This window comes from Quercus suber, unplaced genomic scaffold (assembly GCF_002906115.3).
Source record: "Quercus suber isolate HL8 unplaced genomic scaffold, Cork oak 2.0 scaffold_36, whole genome shotgun sequence".
In the NCBI taxonomy this organism is placed as follows: Eukaryota; Viridiplantae; Streptophyta; class Magnoliopsida; order Fagales; family Fagaceae; genus Quercus; species Quercus suber.
Window position 1 is genome coordinate 1,706,917 of NW_027069501.1, and position 13,494 is coordinate 1,720,410.

At 33.2% G+C, this 13,494-nt stretch overlaps 2 protein-coding genes across 3 annotated transcripts; one reads left to right on the forward strand and one right to left on the reverse strand.

Moving 5' to 3' along the window:
• Nucleotides 1-1,214: 1,214 nt before the first annotated feature.
• Nucleotides 1,215-3,044, forward strand: LOC111994270 (ferritin-like catalase Nec2). Its single transcript, XM_024026144.2, is given in 3 exon segments — nucleotides 1,215-1,534; nucleotides 1,786-2,011; nucleotides 2,667-3,044. Coding segments are annotated over 3 exon segments (924 nt in total).
• A 3,914-nt stretch (nucleotides 3,045-6,958) lies between these two features.
• On the reverse strand, nucleotides 6,959-13,193 carry LOC112021180 (protein REDUCED WALL ACETYLATION 2). Of its 2 annotated transcripts, none has more exons than XM_024053749.2 (16): nucleotides 12,808-13,193; nucleotides 12,547-12,638; nucleotides 11,320-11,457; nucleotides 11,157-11,213; nucleotides 10,981-11,053; nucleotides 10,395-10,553; nucleotides 9,936-10,085; nucleotides 9,591-9,846; nucleotides 9,381-9,502; nucleotides 9,200-9,286; nucleotides 9,035-9,123; nucleotides 8,880-8,942; nucleotides 8,656-8,712; nucleotides 8,132-8,228; nucleotides 7,890-8,048; nucleotides 6,959-7,379 (listed from the first exon to the last, which is right to left on the reverse strand). In XM_024053749.2, exons 1-16 carry the CDS (start codon nucleotides 12,838-12,840, stop codon nucleotides 7,374-7,376), a joined length of 1,638 nt encoding a protein of 545 aa, XP_023909517.1. In that variant the 5' UTR covers nucleotides 12,841-13,193; the 3' UTR covers nucleotides 6,959-7,373. The 2 variants fall into 2 exon arrangements, with proteins under 2 accessions (XP_023909517.1, XP_023909516.1); XM_024053748.2 differs by having other exon boundaries at nucleotides 11,320-11,460.
• Nucleotides 13,194-13,494: the final 301 nt, after the last annotated feature.

Below are 13,494 nucleotides of genomic sequence, written 5' to 3' on the forward strand. Positions count from 1 at the left end.
AATATAATCGTTGAATTGCATGTTCTTTACACTTTTAATACACATGTCAAATTTTATGTCAATCGGATATTATTTAGTATATAATCTATAAGCTTATATTTGATGCATAATCTTAAACTATAAAAACTAATAAGTAAAACAATTTATTGCTGGCATAGCTATAGATTTTTAATTTTCTTGAAATTTTGCAAGCATAAAGGATGGCAAAAATTGCGAAACAGTCTATTTTTGGGAAAAAATTAGGCACATCGCATGCGTTCAAAGTTATTTAGTAAGTTGAACTCTTTTTGAAAGTCGAGTTTGGCAAACTCAACTTTCAAAAAGAGTCTAGCTTCCTAAATTACTTTGAATACATACCGCGCGCCTATTTTTTTTCCTAGAAATAGATTGTTTCGCAATTTTTGCCCATAAAGGATATAAGAAGAAGATGTAATCTAATGGTAGAATTCTCAAAATTTATCTACAATAAAAAAGATATTGAGTAAAATTGTAATCTTAGGCTACAATCAATTTTGTAGCTAAACTTTGTCCTTTTAAAAAAAAAAAAAAAATTGGTTAGACAGTGTCTTTTATCCTTATAGTAAGGTCTTGAAAATATTAGATTAATACGAGACTTATCCAACAAAAATACAATCAACAAATATGGGGAAAAAATAATTGTAAATTGAAAGGGAGTAAATATGAATTTTGATCTATTCTCATTCTTCCTGATTGCCTTCCCTTTATTTCTTTCTTTCCTATTTCATCTTTTTCTTTTTCTTTTTCTATAATCATGATTGTCATTCTTGCTTTGTCTGTTTTTGACAAAGGTGCAAAACTTTAGTTATGTTTTTACCTTTTCATTTATCCCATATCAACATCGATAAGGGTCCTTTATATGCTGGAAAATATATCCAGAAGTAATTTTGGGACATTTTCATGATAAGAAATATTATAAATGATAATTATGTATCCAGGCATGATTTTGGGACATTTTCATGACAAGAAATAATCCAAAATTATAACAATAATTTTTAAAGCAATTTTATTTGAGATAATTATACAAAAATCAAATTTACTTATAGTGTTTTGCCTTTATCAGCTTACCAATTTTAATTACATTCACCAATGAAACCATACTAATCCTGTGCCAACTAGAAACTCTATATATAAGACTGACGAATTATAGGGTCAATCAAACACACATCACTTGCAAAGAAAGAAGTCAAGACATGATGTTTCGAGCTACTTCCATTGTCACTACAATTGCATTACTTACCCTCTTCCTCCTTCCAAAATCCTATTCTTCTGAAATCACAAAATCTAATTCCTCACTCCCAGAGGTTGATATTGATCTTTTGGAATTTCCTCTAAACTTAGAGTACCTTGAAGCTGAATTCTTCTTGTATGGCGCCTTGGGTTATGGCCTGGATAAATTTGCACCAAATTTAACCTTGGGAGGTCCAACACCCTTCGGCGGTAAACGTGCAAATCTAGGCCCCTTTACTAGAGATGTCATTTAGCAGTTTGCTCTCCAAGAAGTTGGGCACCTAAGGTTCTATGTCTAATATTTATTTTCTTTCACACTATGTTAAATATATCACATTTTTTGACATTGTCACTTCAGTTTGTGAACTTTTGTCATAAAATAATTAAGTAATATTTCTTTTTTCTTTTTCTTTTTCTTTTTTTTTTTGGTGAAAATTAAGTAATATTTCATCATTTTACATAATTTTAAATCGGTTTTGTAGTAATTATTGCATCCCTACCAAAGTGCTAATGGTGATACATACTTTCTTGATGCAGGGCGATTCAAAGTACAGTTAAAGGATTCCCAAGGCCATTGTTGAATTTGAGTGCTGAATCATTTGCTAAGGTGGTGGATAGCGCATTTGAAACACAATTGGTCCCTTGTTTTGACCCTTACAGAAATGGCCTTAACTTTCTCCTTGCATCCTATCTTATTCCCTATGTTGGGCTCACGGGGTATGTTGGAGCAAGCGCCAAACTCCAAGATCCTAAGTCTAAGAGGGTAAGCCTCAAATTTGACAATTAACTTTATCCAATTTTCTTTTCTTTTGAGAAGAATGAAAGTTACAAATGGGTGATGTTTAAGATAAGACAAATTTTACTATATAAACTTTATAATATACAAATGAGTGATGCGTTAATAATAATAATAAAAAGGTAATTTAAATATTTATTTGTTATGTTTTTGAAGTAGCACCAATCATATTCATAGTTAAGTTAGTTTGTAAAGTTTTTGTAGTAAGTTTGGTAGTAGTATATATATATATAAAATAAAATAAAAATCTTTTGACTTTTTATTGACTTGTAATTTTACCACATAAGCTTTTCAAAACTCACATTTTCCTGCATTAGTTTTCTTTTTTTCTTTTTCTTTTTTTTTTTTAATTCAATGAAGATTCTCTATAAAACCTCATATATTTACATCATCCATTAGAATATTATCACTTCATATTTTCTTTAAATAGTAGAACAAGTAATTTTTTATATACAAACACAATCATAATAAAGCCTATTAAAATCTATCATTCCATATTTAAAAAAAAAAAAAAAAATGCAACAAAGAGAGATTACCATATTTTGTTGAACTTTTTCGTGCATTTCACGCATTATTGACTAATAATGCTATATAATAATGATGCATGCGTGTGAATGTTCAGCTTGTTGCTGGCCTTTTGGGTGTGGAATCAGGCCAAGATGCAGTTATTCGTGCATTGCTATATAAGTTAAAAAATATCGAGGTTAAGCCATACGGGAAAACTGTTGCAGAGTTTACGAGCCGCTTTTCACAGCTCAGGGATAAGCTAGGAAATGCAGGTGTAAAAGATGAAGGCCTTGTGGTTCCTAAGGATGAGGGCGCTGAGGGATTAATTACAGGCAATGTGCTTGCTGGGGACAAATACTCAGTTGCATATGACAGAACTCCCGAGGAGATATTGAGGATTGTATATGGGAGTGGCGATGAGCGCAAACCTGGGGGTTTCTATCCAAAGGGAGCTGATGGTCGTATTGCCAAATCTCATTTGTCTAAAGCTTAATTACTAGAATACTATTGTAGCTATATATGTGTTACTGAATTCACTGATTTTCAACTACTTTTTGGTTCTATATAAGAATAAGAAGTTTTCTTTAATAATGTGATAAAGGGAAATATTGTTTTGTATGTAATCATCAATGTGTTCAAAAGCTTAGACTCCTAATTCATACGATCACCTTCTTTTTTATAAGGAAATCACTTATATTGCAAGATCCATCTTCTAAACAAAATCGTATTGACTTGAATAATCTTCTTTTAGATCCTAAGCTATGAGAAAATATCTTATCTTTTTATATTAATGATCATGATGAAATAAAAATAGTATATTTACAAAAAAGCATTTTTCAACCTCTTGGCCATAATTTCCCCAAAAAAGAAATTAGTAGAATATTTTATCGATTTAATCCTGAACTTTATGTATTTGCGCTTGGTTTTTTTTTTTTTTTTTTTTTTTTTTTTTTTTATATTCAAGTTTTATTTTTATTAAATTTTGTTTAACTTAAGCCTTGAAAAAAATTCATGAACCGCAACTGCGAGTATGTGATGACATTAGCATCAACTCCTGATCCACCGTCTCAGATAACAATCCAAATGCATCCTCAAACTTGTATTCTCTGCAAACCCCATTTATCAATGCATTATACACTGCTGTGTTGGGTTCAATCCTCATAACAAGAGATTCCTCGCTTTCTTCACCTTACCATGCTTGCACTTGCACAACCCGGACACTACATTCGTATAGCTCACTGCATCAGGAGAGCACCCTTTATTCGTCATTTTTTTTTTTTTTTTTACTTTCCTTGTCATAAGAAGATTTTCCTATGACATCATTCACATGTTCTGATGAATTCTGTGCTAATCTTGAACGGAAGCAAAGCCATGATGTTGTTGCTGCTTGCTGTGATGTATCTGCATTTACTGGGAGTTTGGAAATAGCTTTACTGATTTTGTGTCGGCTTTTAAAAGATTACTTGTGGCAGACACATGCGATGACGATTTGATCTTTTTTGGTGAAGTGAAAAATGAAAATAATAAATTAAACTTATAAGGACTAAGTGTTAGTCCCAAATCCTTCTTAAAATAACGTGATTATTTTCTAACAAAGTATAGTTGATACGATATATTATATTTCTAAATTAATACTATCTAGATTTTTTATTTGAAAGTCTTAAATTTTGTAATTTTTTTTTAAGGAAGTATAAGAGCATTAGCATTGGAAAATTCTAATACTATACTATTTTACAATTATAAAAAACTATTTTATCATTATACCATACCATTTTATAATACCTCTGTAGACATTAAAATTTTATGATGTATTCACAGTCGTCCGATTGTTCATGATAAAATATTTGTGATCAAATTAATTTCCAATTGGTGAGGTGGACGATCAGCAAATGAAATCAAGCCATGTGGCAACATCAAATAAGAAAACCATATGGCAATGTCAGAAGAAAAGACCTATATGGAAAGTTCTTATTAAATGGGAGACTAAATTAAATCCACATTTAGCTTTCAATAAATGCTGAGAGAAAATTCCAAATTAAATATTATTGAGTTGCCTATAAATAGAGGCTTCTCATTTGAGAAAAAAAAGAACACTGAGAGAGAACACTACTGACACTCTGCCAAAATAGAGAGTCATCTCTAAAGTTCACGAGAATTTCATTGTTCATCAAGGCCTATTCCTACTTCTTCAAATCAAAGTGGGGATTCTCCTTTAATCTAGTTCGAGATCAAGCCAACGGCCCTCGCATCAAATCAAGCACCTTCAACTATTCATTCAACTTGGAGACATCAAAGCACGATTCAAGATCAAGCTTCATAGCCCCTTCGGATCGTAACGTTTCTTGGAGACCGAATCAGAGGAATTTATTGTACTCTTTCATTGTAAAGATTCATACAGAGGATTGTAGTCACATATATACAAGTCAAATACAAATTGATTATTTGTTACACTATTTCGTGATCGTGTGATTTATCTTTTACGAAAATTGTGTGTACAACCTCCACATCCCAAACTTCTATTTCCCTCTTTTACTTATTAAAATAATATACTTACGTAATAAAATAATATATCACAAAATTATATATTTTCTCTCCCATCTCTCTCCTCTCTCTCATTTTCAGCTTTCTTCCTCTGTAAACTTCCGACGGAGCCTTCATTTCCCATAAAACCCAAAACTCGGCTTCAATAAAACCCAAAACTTCATTCGCTCCATGACGAGCTCGTACTCGCATTGCTCCGGTTGTGGATCATGGGTCGTGGATCGAGAATTTGTGGTATGGGTTTCACCATGCTCAATAGTTGTGATCCATGGATCATAAATTCGTGATATGGAGTCGGCGTGTTGGTTTTGCCATGCTCGACGGCATGATATGGTGCTGGGTTGGCTGTGCTCTGTGGTGCTGGGTTGCGGGTGGCTGTTTTCGGTTTTTGGGTTGGCGTGATATGGTGCTAGGTGGCTGTTTTGCCTGGTGTTGGTTTTTGGGTTAGCTGGCTGTTTCACCGTGATATGGTTTTTGGGTTCAGTGATGGAGAGACAGAGATAAGAGACAAAGGAGAGAGAGTCAAATAAAATTTTTTTTTTTTTTTTACAATACTTGCTACAGTGCAATTCTAAACATAGAATTGCACTGTAACAGTATTGCAAAACTGCTGTTTAGCATTTCCCAATGCATATGGTTTTGGGGCTTAAAATTTCAAATTTCCCTTAGATTTGACATTAGCATTCCCCAATGCTAATGTTCTAATGCAATTTATATTAAATTATTATATAAGGCAAGATATTTTGTAAGTAATGCAATATGAGGTTGGAATTTATTTCTAGTGCTCCTTATAAACGGTTCATCATTAGGAAAAAAAAAATTCAAGACTTTTTTTTTTTTTTTTTGAGAAACAAAATAATTTTATCAAGACTTCAATAACATAAGAAAAATGTAATTTTATCAAGAGCTTACCAACATTACATTGAGATTGACGTAATTTTCAATGAAGCAGCTTCTCTTTTTACACAAACTCTGAAGCACCACCGAACTGGACGGAATGGACTGAATGTATCAAAGTGGACCAAACAGACTGAATGGATGGAATGGACTAAAATAAGCCAAAATAGACCGAAACACTATACTAATGTGACTCAGCAAGAGCGTAATAACAATAAATTCTACGTTTTAACATTTAGATATTATATAAATGTGGTTTACTTTAGTCTATCTTCCCTGTCCTTTCTCCTTTATAATACTTGGTTGTAAGGGGGAAATGTGTTGGGGTGGTTGACTGTAGCAGGCAATCTGATCTGCAGGAAATTTTGTATCAAAGTTGCTCTATAGGTTGGATTACACCTGCAACATTATTTTATTTTTTTATTGCGTAAGATGTATTCTTAAAAAAAATAAAATTCTAGAATCTCTTGTTGCAACTTGAGATTTGACAATGCCTTGCTATTCAATTATTATTTGTGCTTATTTGTGCGTCTTTGTGCAATATATCTTTATTCTTTTAGAACCGTCTGATTTATAATAATTACTCTTTACTATTACACATAGGCACCAATAAGTTTTCGGCAAACAATGGCCCCAAGGTTCTTACTCGATCATAAAATTTTTTACCAATTAAACTAATTAGAATTTACCACAAGATTTTACTCCTCAATTAATTTGAATTAACTAATAAAGCAATTCTATTTTCTTACTTTCCTTTCATTTTAAGTTTTTAAAAAGTGGACTGATACTCTTCATTTAATGTGAACCACCACCTATAAGTGTAGCGATGGTTGTTCCAATATATAATGTTCCATCATAGATTTGATAGAAACAGAGACGTGCCAAGGCCAAGTATTCTTATGGATGAGGGGTGCAATACAGAACGGGTCCAAAATAAAGATGGCATGATATGATACATGGTTCCCAATGTAGTGCCAATTCAGTTTATATTGCCTAAAGCCAATAAAAGTAAAAATAACATGCTTTTGACAATACAAATTAATCCAATGAAAACAAGTCTTGAGTCACATTTGATATACTAGCATCTTGCACTTATAATCATTTTACTGTAGTGGGTAGGACAATGTTAAAACGTGACAAGAACCACCCCTGGGTTGGAGGCTATATCCATTACCACTTTTCATACACAAAATGACCCAAAATATATTACTATTACCGAGATCTGATTTTCCCTTAGTAACCAAGTGACAGGCTGCAGAAGAATCCATTTCTCGGTTTTTGTTATGGAGACAAAACTCTTGCATTGGAACAGTACTCTTCTATGTGCTCAAGAACTTTTACAGAACCCGGCAGCCTTCTATACTGTATTTACATGACTGAATTCTCAAACCTGTGCATTATTGGAGCATCAGAAAATTCTCAAAACTGTGAATTATTAGTATAACTGTATAAGCAATATTGCAGACTTGAGATGACAAACAATTATTTAATAACTTCAACAATAATCATGGGGTTCAAACTGAATTCATGACCATGAATCATATTCAAGTTAAGTCAGTTGCAGGCATATGCCCACCAGTAATAGTGATGCAGTTCTTTCAGCTCAATTCCTATAAAATTCATTTTTTCAGACTTCAACTTTTCTTGATGGTAAATGCACCATCTATTTTTCAACTTCAAAGCCTAAAATTGAGAGTTGTTCTAAGCATTAGGATGAAGAAAAGCACAGGCCATTCAAAAAATTTCCATTTGTGCCACCTCAAATCATGTGTTTCTAAATTAATAAGGCCATGACTCAATCCCCGTAACATATTCAGCATTGGACAGCACCTAACTCACATGAGAGCCCATCAAACTGACTCAGAAATAACAACTATTTGATGAAGAGAATAACTCTTACCAACATCTGAGGAACTTTTAGGAATATAAAAGATAAGGAGTATATAACGCTTGAGACTGCTACTGCTGTAACAATGTTGTGTGTAAGGCACTTGTTGTCTTTACTGGGGACAAATGCTGTTTTCAATGTATTTGTCAGTTCAAAGAGTCTGTAAGAAATCTGCAAAAAAGCCATAAAAATTGTCAACTTTAATTATACACCAATATTTTCAAGATTTTGAAGTATGAACATCTTTTACTTACTGCAACATATATTGAAGTAGTGAGCATAAAATTCAATAATGGGTAGTCTGGGATCAGAGAAAGCAACAATTTTGGCTGACCATCTGGAACACCCGACCTGCAAATTCATTGAATCATTAAAAAATAGTATTCCATATATGTATATGAATGGATGAATATATGTGCAACTGTACATACTACATATGCATAACATGTCAACCTTACACAGAAAACTACAGTTCCATTATGTGTCAGACACTCAAAAATAAGCTTCAATAAGATTTTTATGTTTTCTTTCAAAATTCAGACTTTATAGGGGGCAATATGAACTACTGGTTTAGCTAGGACCCTCACAAAGCCAATGCAAAGATGAGAAGCCTGTCCTAGAAATCACAGATGCAATCTGAACCTGCTGTAGGCTATCTACTAGTTTAACAGTAAGCATCAAACCATTAATTGCAAATAACAGCATCAGATATACTTTGATATTGATGAAGCCCTTAAAATTTCGAGCAGGCTTTCACAGCTTATATACTTTAGTATACCTTAACCAGATATGGATTTGCGAGATGTAAGTCTCCAGAGTTATCTTTCCAAGCCATCTAGAAAACCAAAGAATTAATATCATGAATCTTATTCAAAGATAAATGAATTGAAAATAAAAGGAAAAGCAAGAAGAATCTACTCGAAGTTGCCCCCAGATAGCGGACTTGTGACTTCTATATATGGATAATTCCATGACAAACGAATTAAAATAAAGGCCACTTACGCAAAAAGGGTCAAACTGTAGCTACGAAAATGCTGGGTGACATTTCGCAAACATATGTAAACCCTGATTGACAATATTGAATGATACATCGCATATTAGCAGAAGGTTTTGATTAGTGCAAAACACCAAACATATTTGAGTTAAGATATGCATACGTTATTGGAATCCACGAAGTGTATGGATGGAATTTGTTGTAGGCGATCTTGTCTAGCTTGTATATATGCTCAAACCACATGTATCCCACCTAAAAATCCACCAGAACTGTTTGCATGAGAAATGAACATTTAAAAAACAGAATTTTGTTTAATCATAAAAAATACCATTAAAGATATCAATGCAACAGCTGTTTTAATTGATATTCTGCGCTTTGCTTCTGTTTCTTCCAATTTCTCCATCCACCTTTCAACCTACAATAAATTGTGCCAATTACGTAGCCATTCACTCAAATGGAAGAGGTAACTATAGAAATGCTTTTAGTTCATTACACAAATTAAAACTTACAGTTGGATGATAATAAGCATAAATCATCCCAATTATCCATATGTAGCGATCAAGGCCTGAACGGAAATGCCACTCATGCAATCGGGGCAACTGTGATTTTGCAGGATTTGGGTCAGTGTAACCTGCAACGATTTGATGATTTGAGGAATTTGGGTCAGTATGACCAGCAATGTTCTAACAGGGAATATGAAGCTCTAACAGGTCACTAACCAAGAAGGAATGTTAACGGGCTCCAAATCAATTCAAACACTCCAGGTACTTCCCAGACTAAGATAACTACCAAGAAGCAAGCAAGGATTTTTACAGCCATGACTGACCCAATCTCATTATACTTGTTCAGAATACCAAGCGCCCCATAAACCATAAGAGTGAAAAGGGTGTGCATGGGGCATATGTAGTATAGCATGTAACTGTTGTTAAGGATGATACAAGTGAAAAATACCAAGAAATTAAGCCTCCACATCATCTGCTTACAAAAAAATACAAAATGGTTGGAAACACACTAATTTGTGGGAGAACTCAAATAAGCAATCTTTAATTCTAGCGACAGCAAACCTGTGCAAATCTTCCAAGGCTGAAATCTTTGCGGACATAATAATATGAAAAGTTCCCAAATCCAGTCATCCACACATATGCAGCAATGAACATTCGGATAGCATTATAGATTTCTGCTGCCGCGAAGTAATGATACATCAGAAAAAGTACCTGTAAGATTGAAGAGAAAAGTAAGATTACTAATAATGGTGTGGCAATAAGAGCTGCTGACTGCATGAAGCCTAAACAGCATAAAATAAAGATTTTTATCCCCACAAATACAGATACATTGTTTATGAGATGGTGAAAGTGTGCTTCACTACTAGAGTGCCTGTTGCTCAATGTTTTATGTCGGGCATACACTCCTAAATCAACAAGCCAGGAGTGTTGCAAGGTCAAAGCTTTTACCCTTTATAAATTAAAACATTTGACAAAGAATATTTCAACAAATAGATATATCAATTGAATGAGCTGACTAACCTGCATCCAACCTTTCCACTCTTCAGTTTGATGTCTATTTAAATAAAGAATAGATTTCCCTGTGGTTGGTGACTTATCATTATGTATTTTGAAAGAAGTTACTGCTGAAACTATGATGAGAAGGGAGTAGAGAAATATGAAGAGATCCCGATTATAACTCTGCATGGACAGATAATAGTCAAGGAAAGAAACCCGATCAGTGGCCAAAAAGGTAATAACTCAAAAGATAAATACTTATATTTATGCAGTCCGTCTATATCACTCCCAACTCACAATTCAATGAACTTTCTAGAAGTAAAGATGCAAATTTCAGCTTCTAATTGCAAATGATTGAGACTAAAACGTAGCATAGATCAAATGAAATTCTCCATCATATGATTGTTACAAAAAAGATTGCAGTGACAACCATAAAGCATTAGGACTCATAGTTAAACATGATTGCAGTGGCTTTAATCAAACTACATTCTTTTCATGTTGCCTGACTGTATTAAATGCTTGTTTAGAGAAATGGCTACCCCAAAGCTAATGCATTTTTCCTACAAAAACGAATGAAATAAATAAATGCAACATGATAAAGCAATTGAACCTTTGTCGATGAGCCAAAGAAATCTGTGCGGTCACACAAGTAAAAATAAGCCAAGAGCAAACCAAATTCAGACCTGCAAGAGCAAATGAGAGAAGAGAAAGAAGAAAGAAAGTGAATATCCAATTCACTTGCAGAGTAATATTCCTCAATTTCATTCAACAAAGTAATTTGCTCACATGGCTCTAAGCGTCAAACGATGTTCAAGCAAGAAAGAATCCTCCATCAAGAGGAACCTAAAAAAAAAAATCATGAAACAAGACATGTAAGCTTGACTGCTTAAGCAAGCATTAATTGATAATAAGTTGACAACTTAAAGACACGAAGACAGTCTCTAGAAACCTGAAGAAAGGAGTTGTAACAAACGAACTTCGAGATTTAGGAGAGGCTGATTGGAGACCTCCCCCCTCTAATAAAACCGCTCTGTCATCTTCCTTCACCGCATCATTCCCTAGTTCCACCAAATTCACATCCGAGTGCCTACTAGTAGAAATAGCAAATTTATCATGACAAAACTAACAAGTAAATAACTAAAAAAATAAAATGTATTTTTAAAAAAATTATTAGCTTTAAATCTTCTTCTTCTTTTTTGGCAATAGAAAAAAATTTAACACATTAATAGATTATCATCTAATAAGTCTTACATTTTTTTTCTCAAAAAAAATAAATAAACCTTACATTCTTTTTAACCATTTGATTTTCACTCTTGCTAACAGATATATACACTATTAGAATTATGGTTAAATGATTAAATTCACCATTTCATAACAGTTTAAACTTTTGAGACAACCGGTAATTATCTTGACATTAAAGCAAGAGGTTCTTAATTTGATCCTTGAATCCACTCTACCTCCTATTTAAAATGTTAAAAACCCCTTGCTCTTGAGCATGAGCATAAACTGCTTAGCCTGTAGGGATGAATACCTCTGGATTAGCCAACAATTAATTTTGGCGGGTGGGTTTAGTTGCTCATAGGTTTTTACTCACTAGAGGTGATTCCAAAGAACTTCTTTAGAAAAGTTCCCTACGTTATCCCAAAAAAATAAATAGTTAAAAAACCCATGTGTTAGGCCTCTCTTATGAGGGAATCTAGGCCCACATATGAAGGGGAGTGTTAGAATTATGGTTAAATGATTAAATTTACCATTTCCTAACTGCTTAAACTTTTGGAACAATCAGTAATTTATCACACTCCAACATGATTTCTTATGACAATGCCATGAATGTATATTGCATAATGATACATAAACATACAAATAAACACATGCATGCATAATTCTTTTTTGATAATTTGGGAGAGCCGGATTTGAACCCTGGATGACCATACATGCATCGTGCACCAAAAATAACATAGAATGCACCGTTAAACCAACTAGTAAGTTTATAAATTCAAGAAATTCAATGCCCAACTCACAAAAAAGAGCTCAAAAACCTTCCTCCTTATTTCTTTGCTAATGTTTCACCACTTAATAACTTCAAATTGGATTAATATTTTGAAAATAAACGTTTCATAAATGAGAAAAATTGTTAGCCATAACAATAAATAAATAAATAAAATATGAAACATACACTTTGGGAGGGGCTACATTTTTGTAGTACTCCAAATATTCAGAGTAAATCCAAGCTGCAATTACAGGTATGGTTCCAAGCAAAAACGACACCTGAAATCAAATAAAACGACACACATTACAAAGAGTAAACTTACACTACTACCACTAGAAATAACAGCTCCAAAATGAGAAGAAAACCAAAAAATAAAAAAATAAAAAAATAAAAAAAAGCAAAAGATTGAGAAACTGAGAAAAAAACATAGATCAGCACGAGATCTACCTGGCCAGGAGTGATTGGACCAACGATGAGCATTTTTTTGGAGAATGAGCCAAACAGAGCCTTATTGTTCGAAAACCTACAAATTGGGTTTAGAGAGATTGGAATTGGGTGGTGAGAAAAGCAACGAGCATTTCACACTGAATGTAGCAGATTAGATCTGATCGGAATCTGAATCTGAATTTAGAGAGAGAAATCAAAGCAGAGGGCGTTAGATTTGAATGCGAATGTATGTAGCGGTGGTAGTTTTAGGGGTTCGTATCGTATATGTTACACACAGAGAAATAGATAGATAGACAAAGAAAAGTGTCGGAGCATGTTGTGAATTTAAAAAACGAGTTTTTTAGTGGAGGAAAAAACAGGGGGAGAGAGACACGGAGAGAGAAGAATGTGTGTATAATATAAATGTGTAACGATAGAGGTTGGTTTAGTGAAAGCGCTGTTTCTTCTAACTAGTGCTAATAATTAATCATTAATCAAAGCACTAAGTTAATTTTAAATCATACCGACTTCTTCTTGGGTTTACTTGTATTTTCATTTTTCACCTTTGATTATATGCTTTAATTATGTTACAATTGCTTAATAATTTAAATAAATAAATAAAAAATACGTTTATGGTAGGTCGAGTTCATTAAAATAAATTTATGATACAATAGTTAAATCTCCGATGACGATTGGGGCAGGACCTAA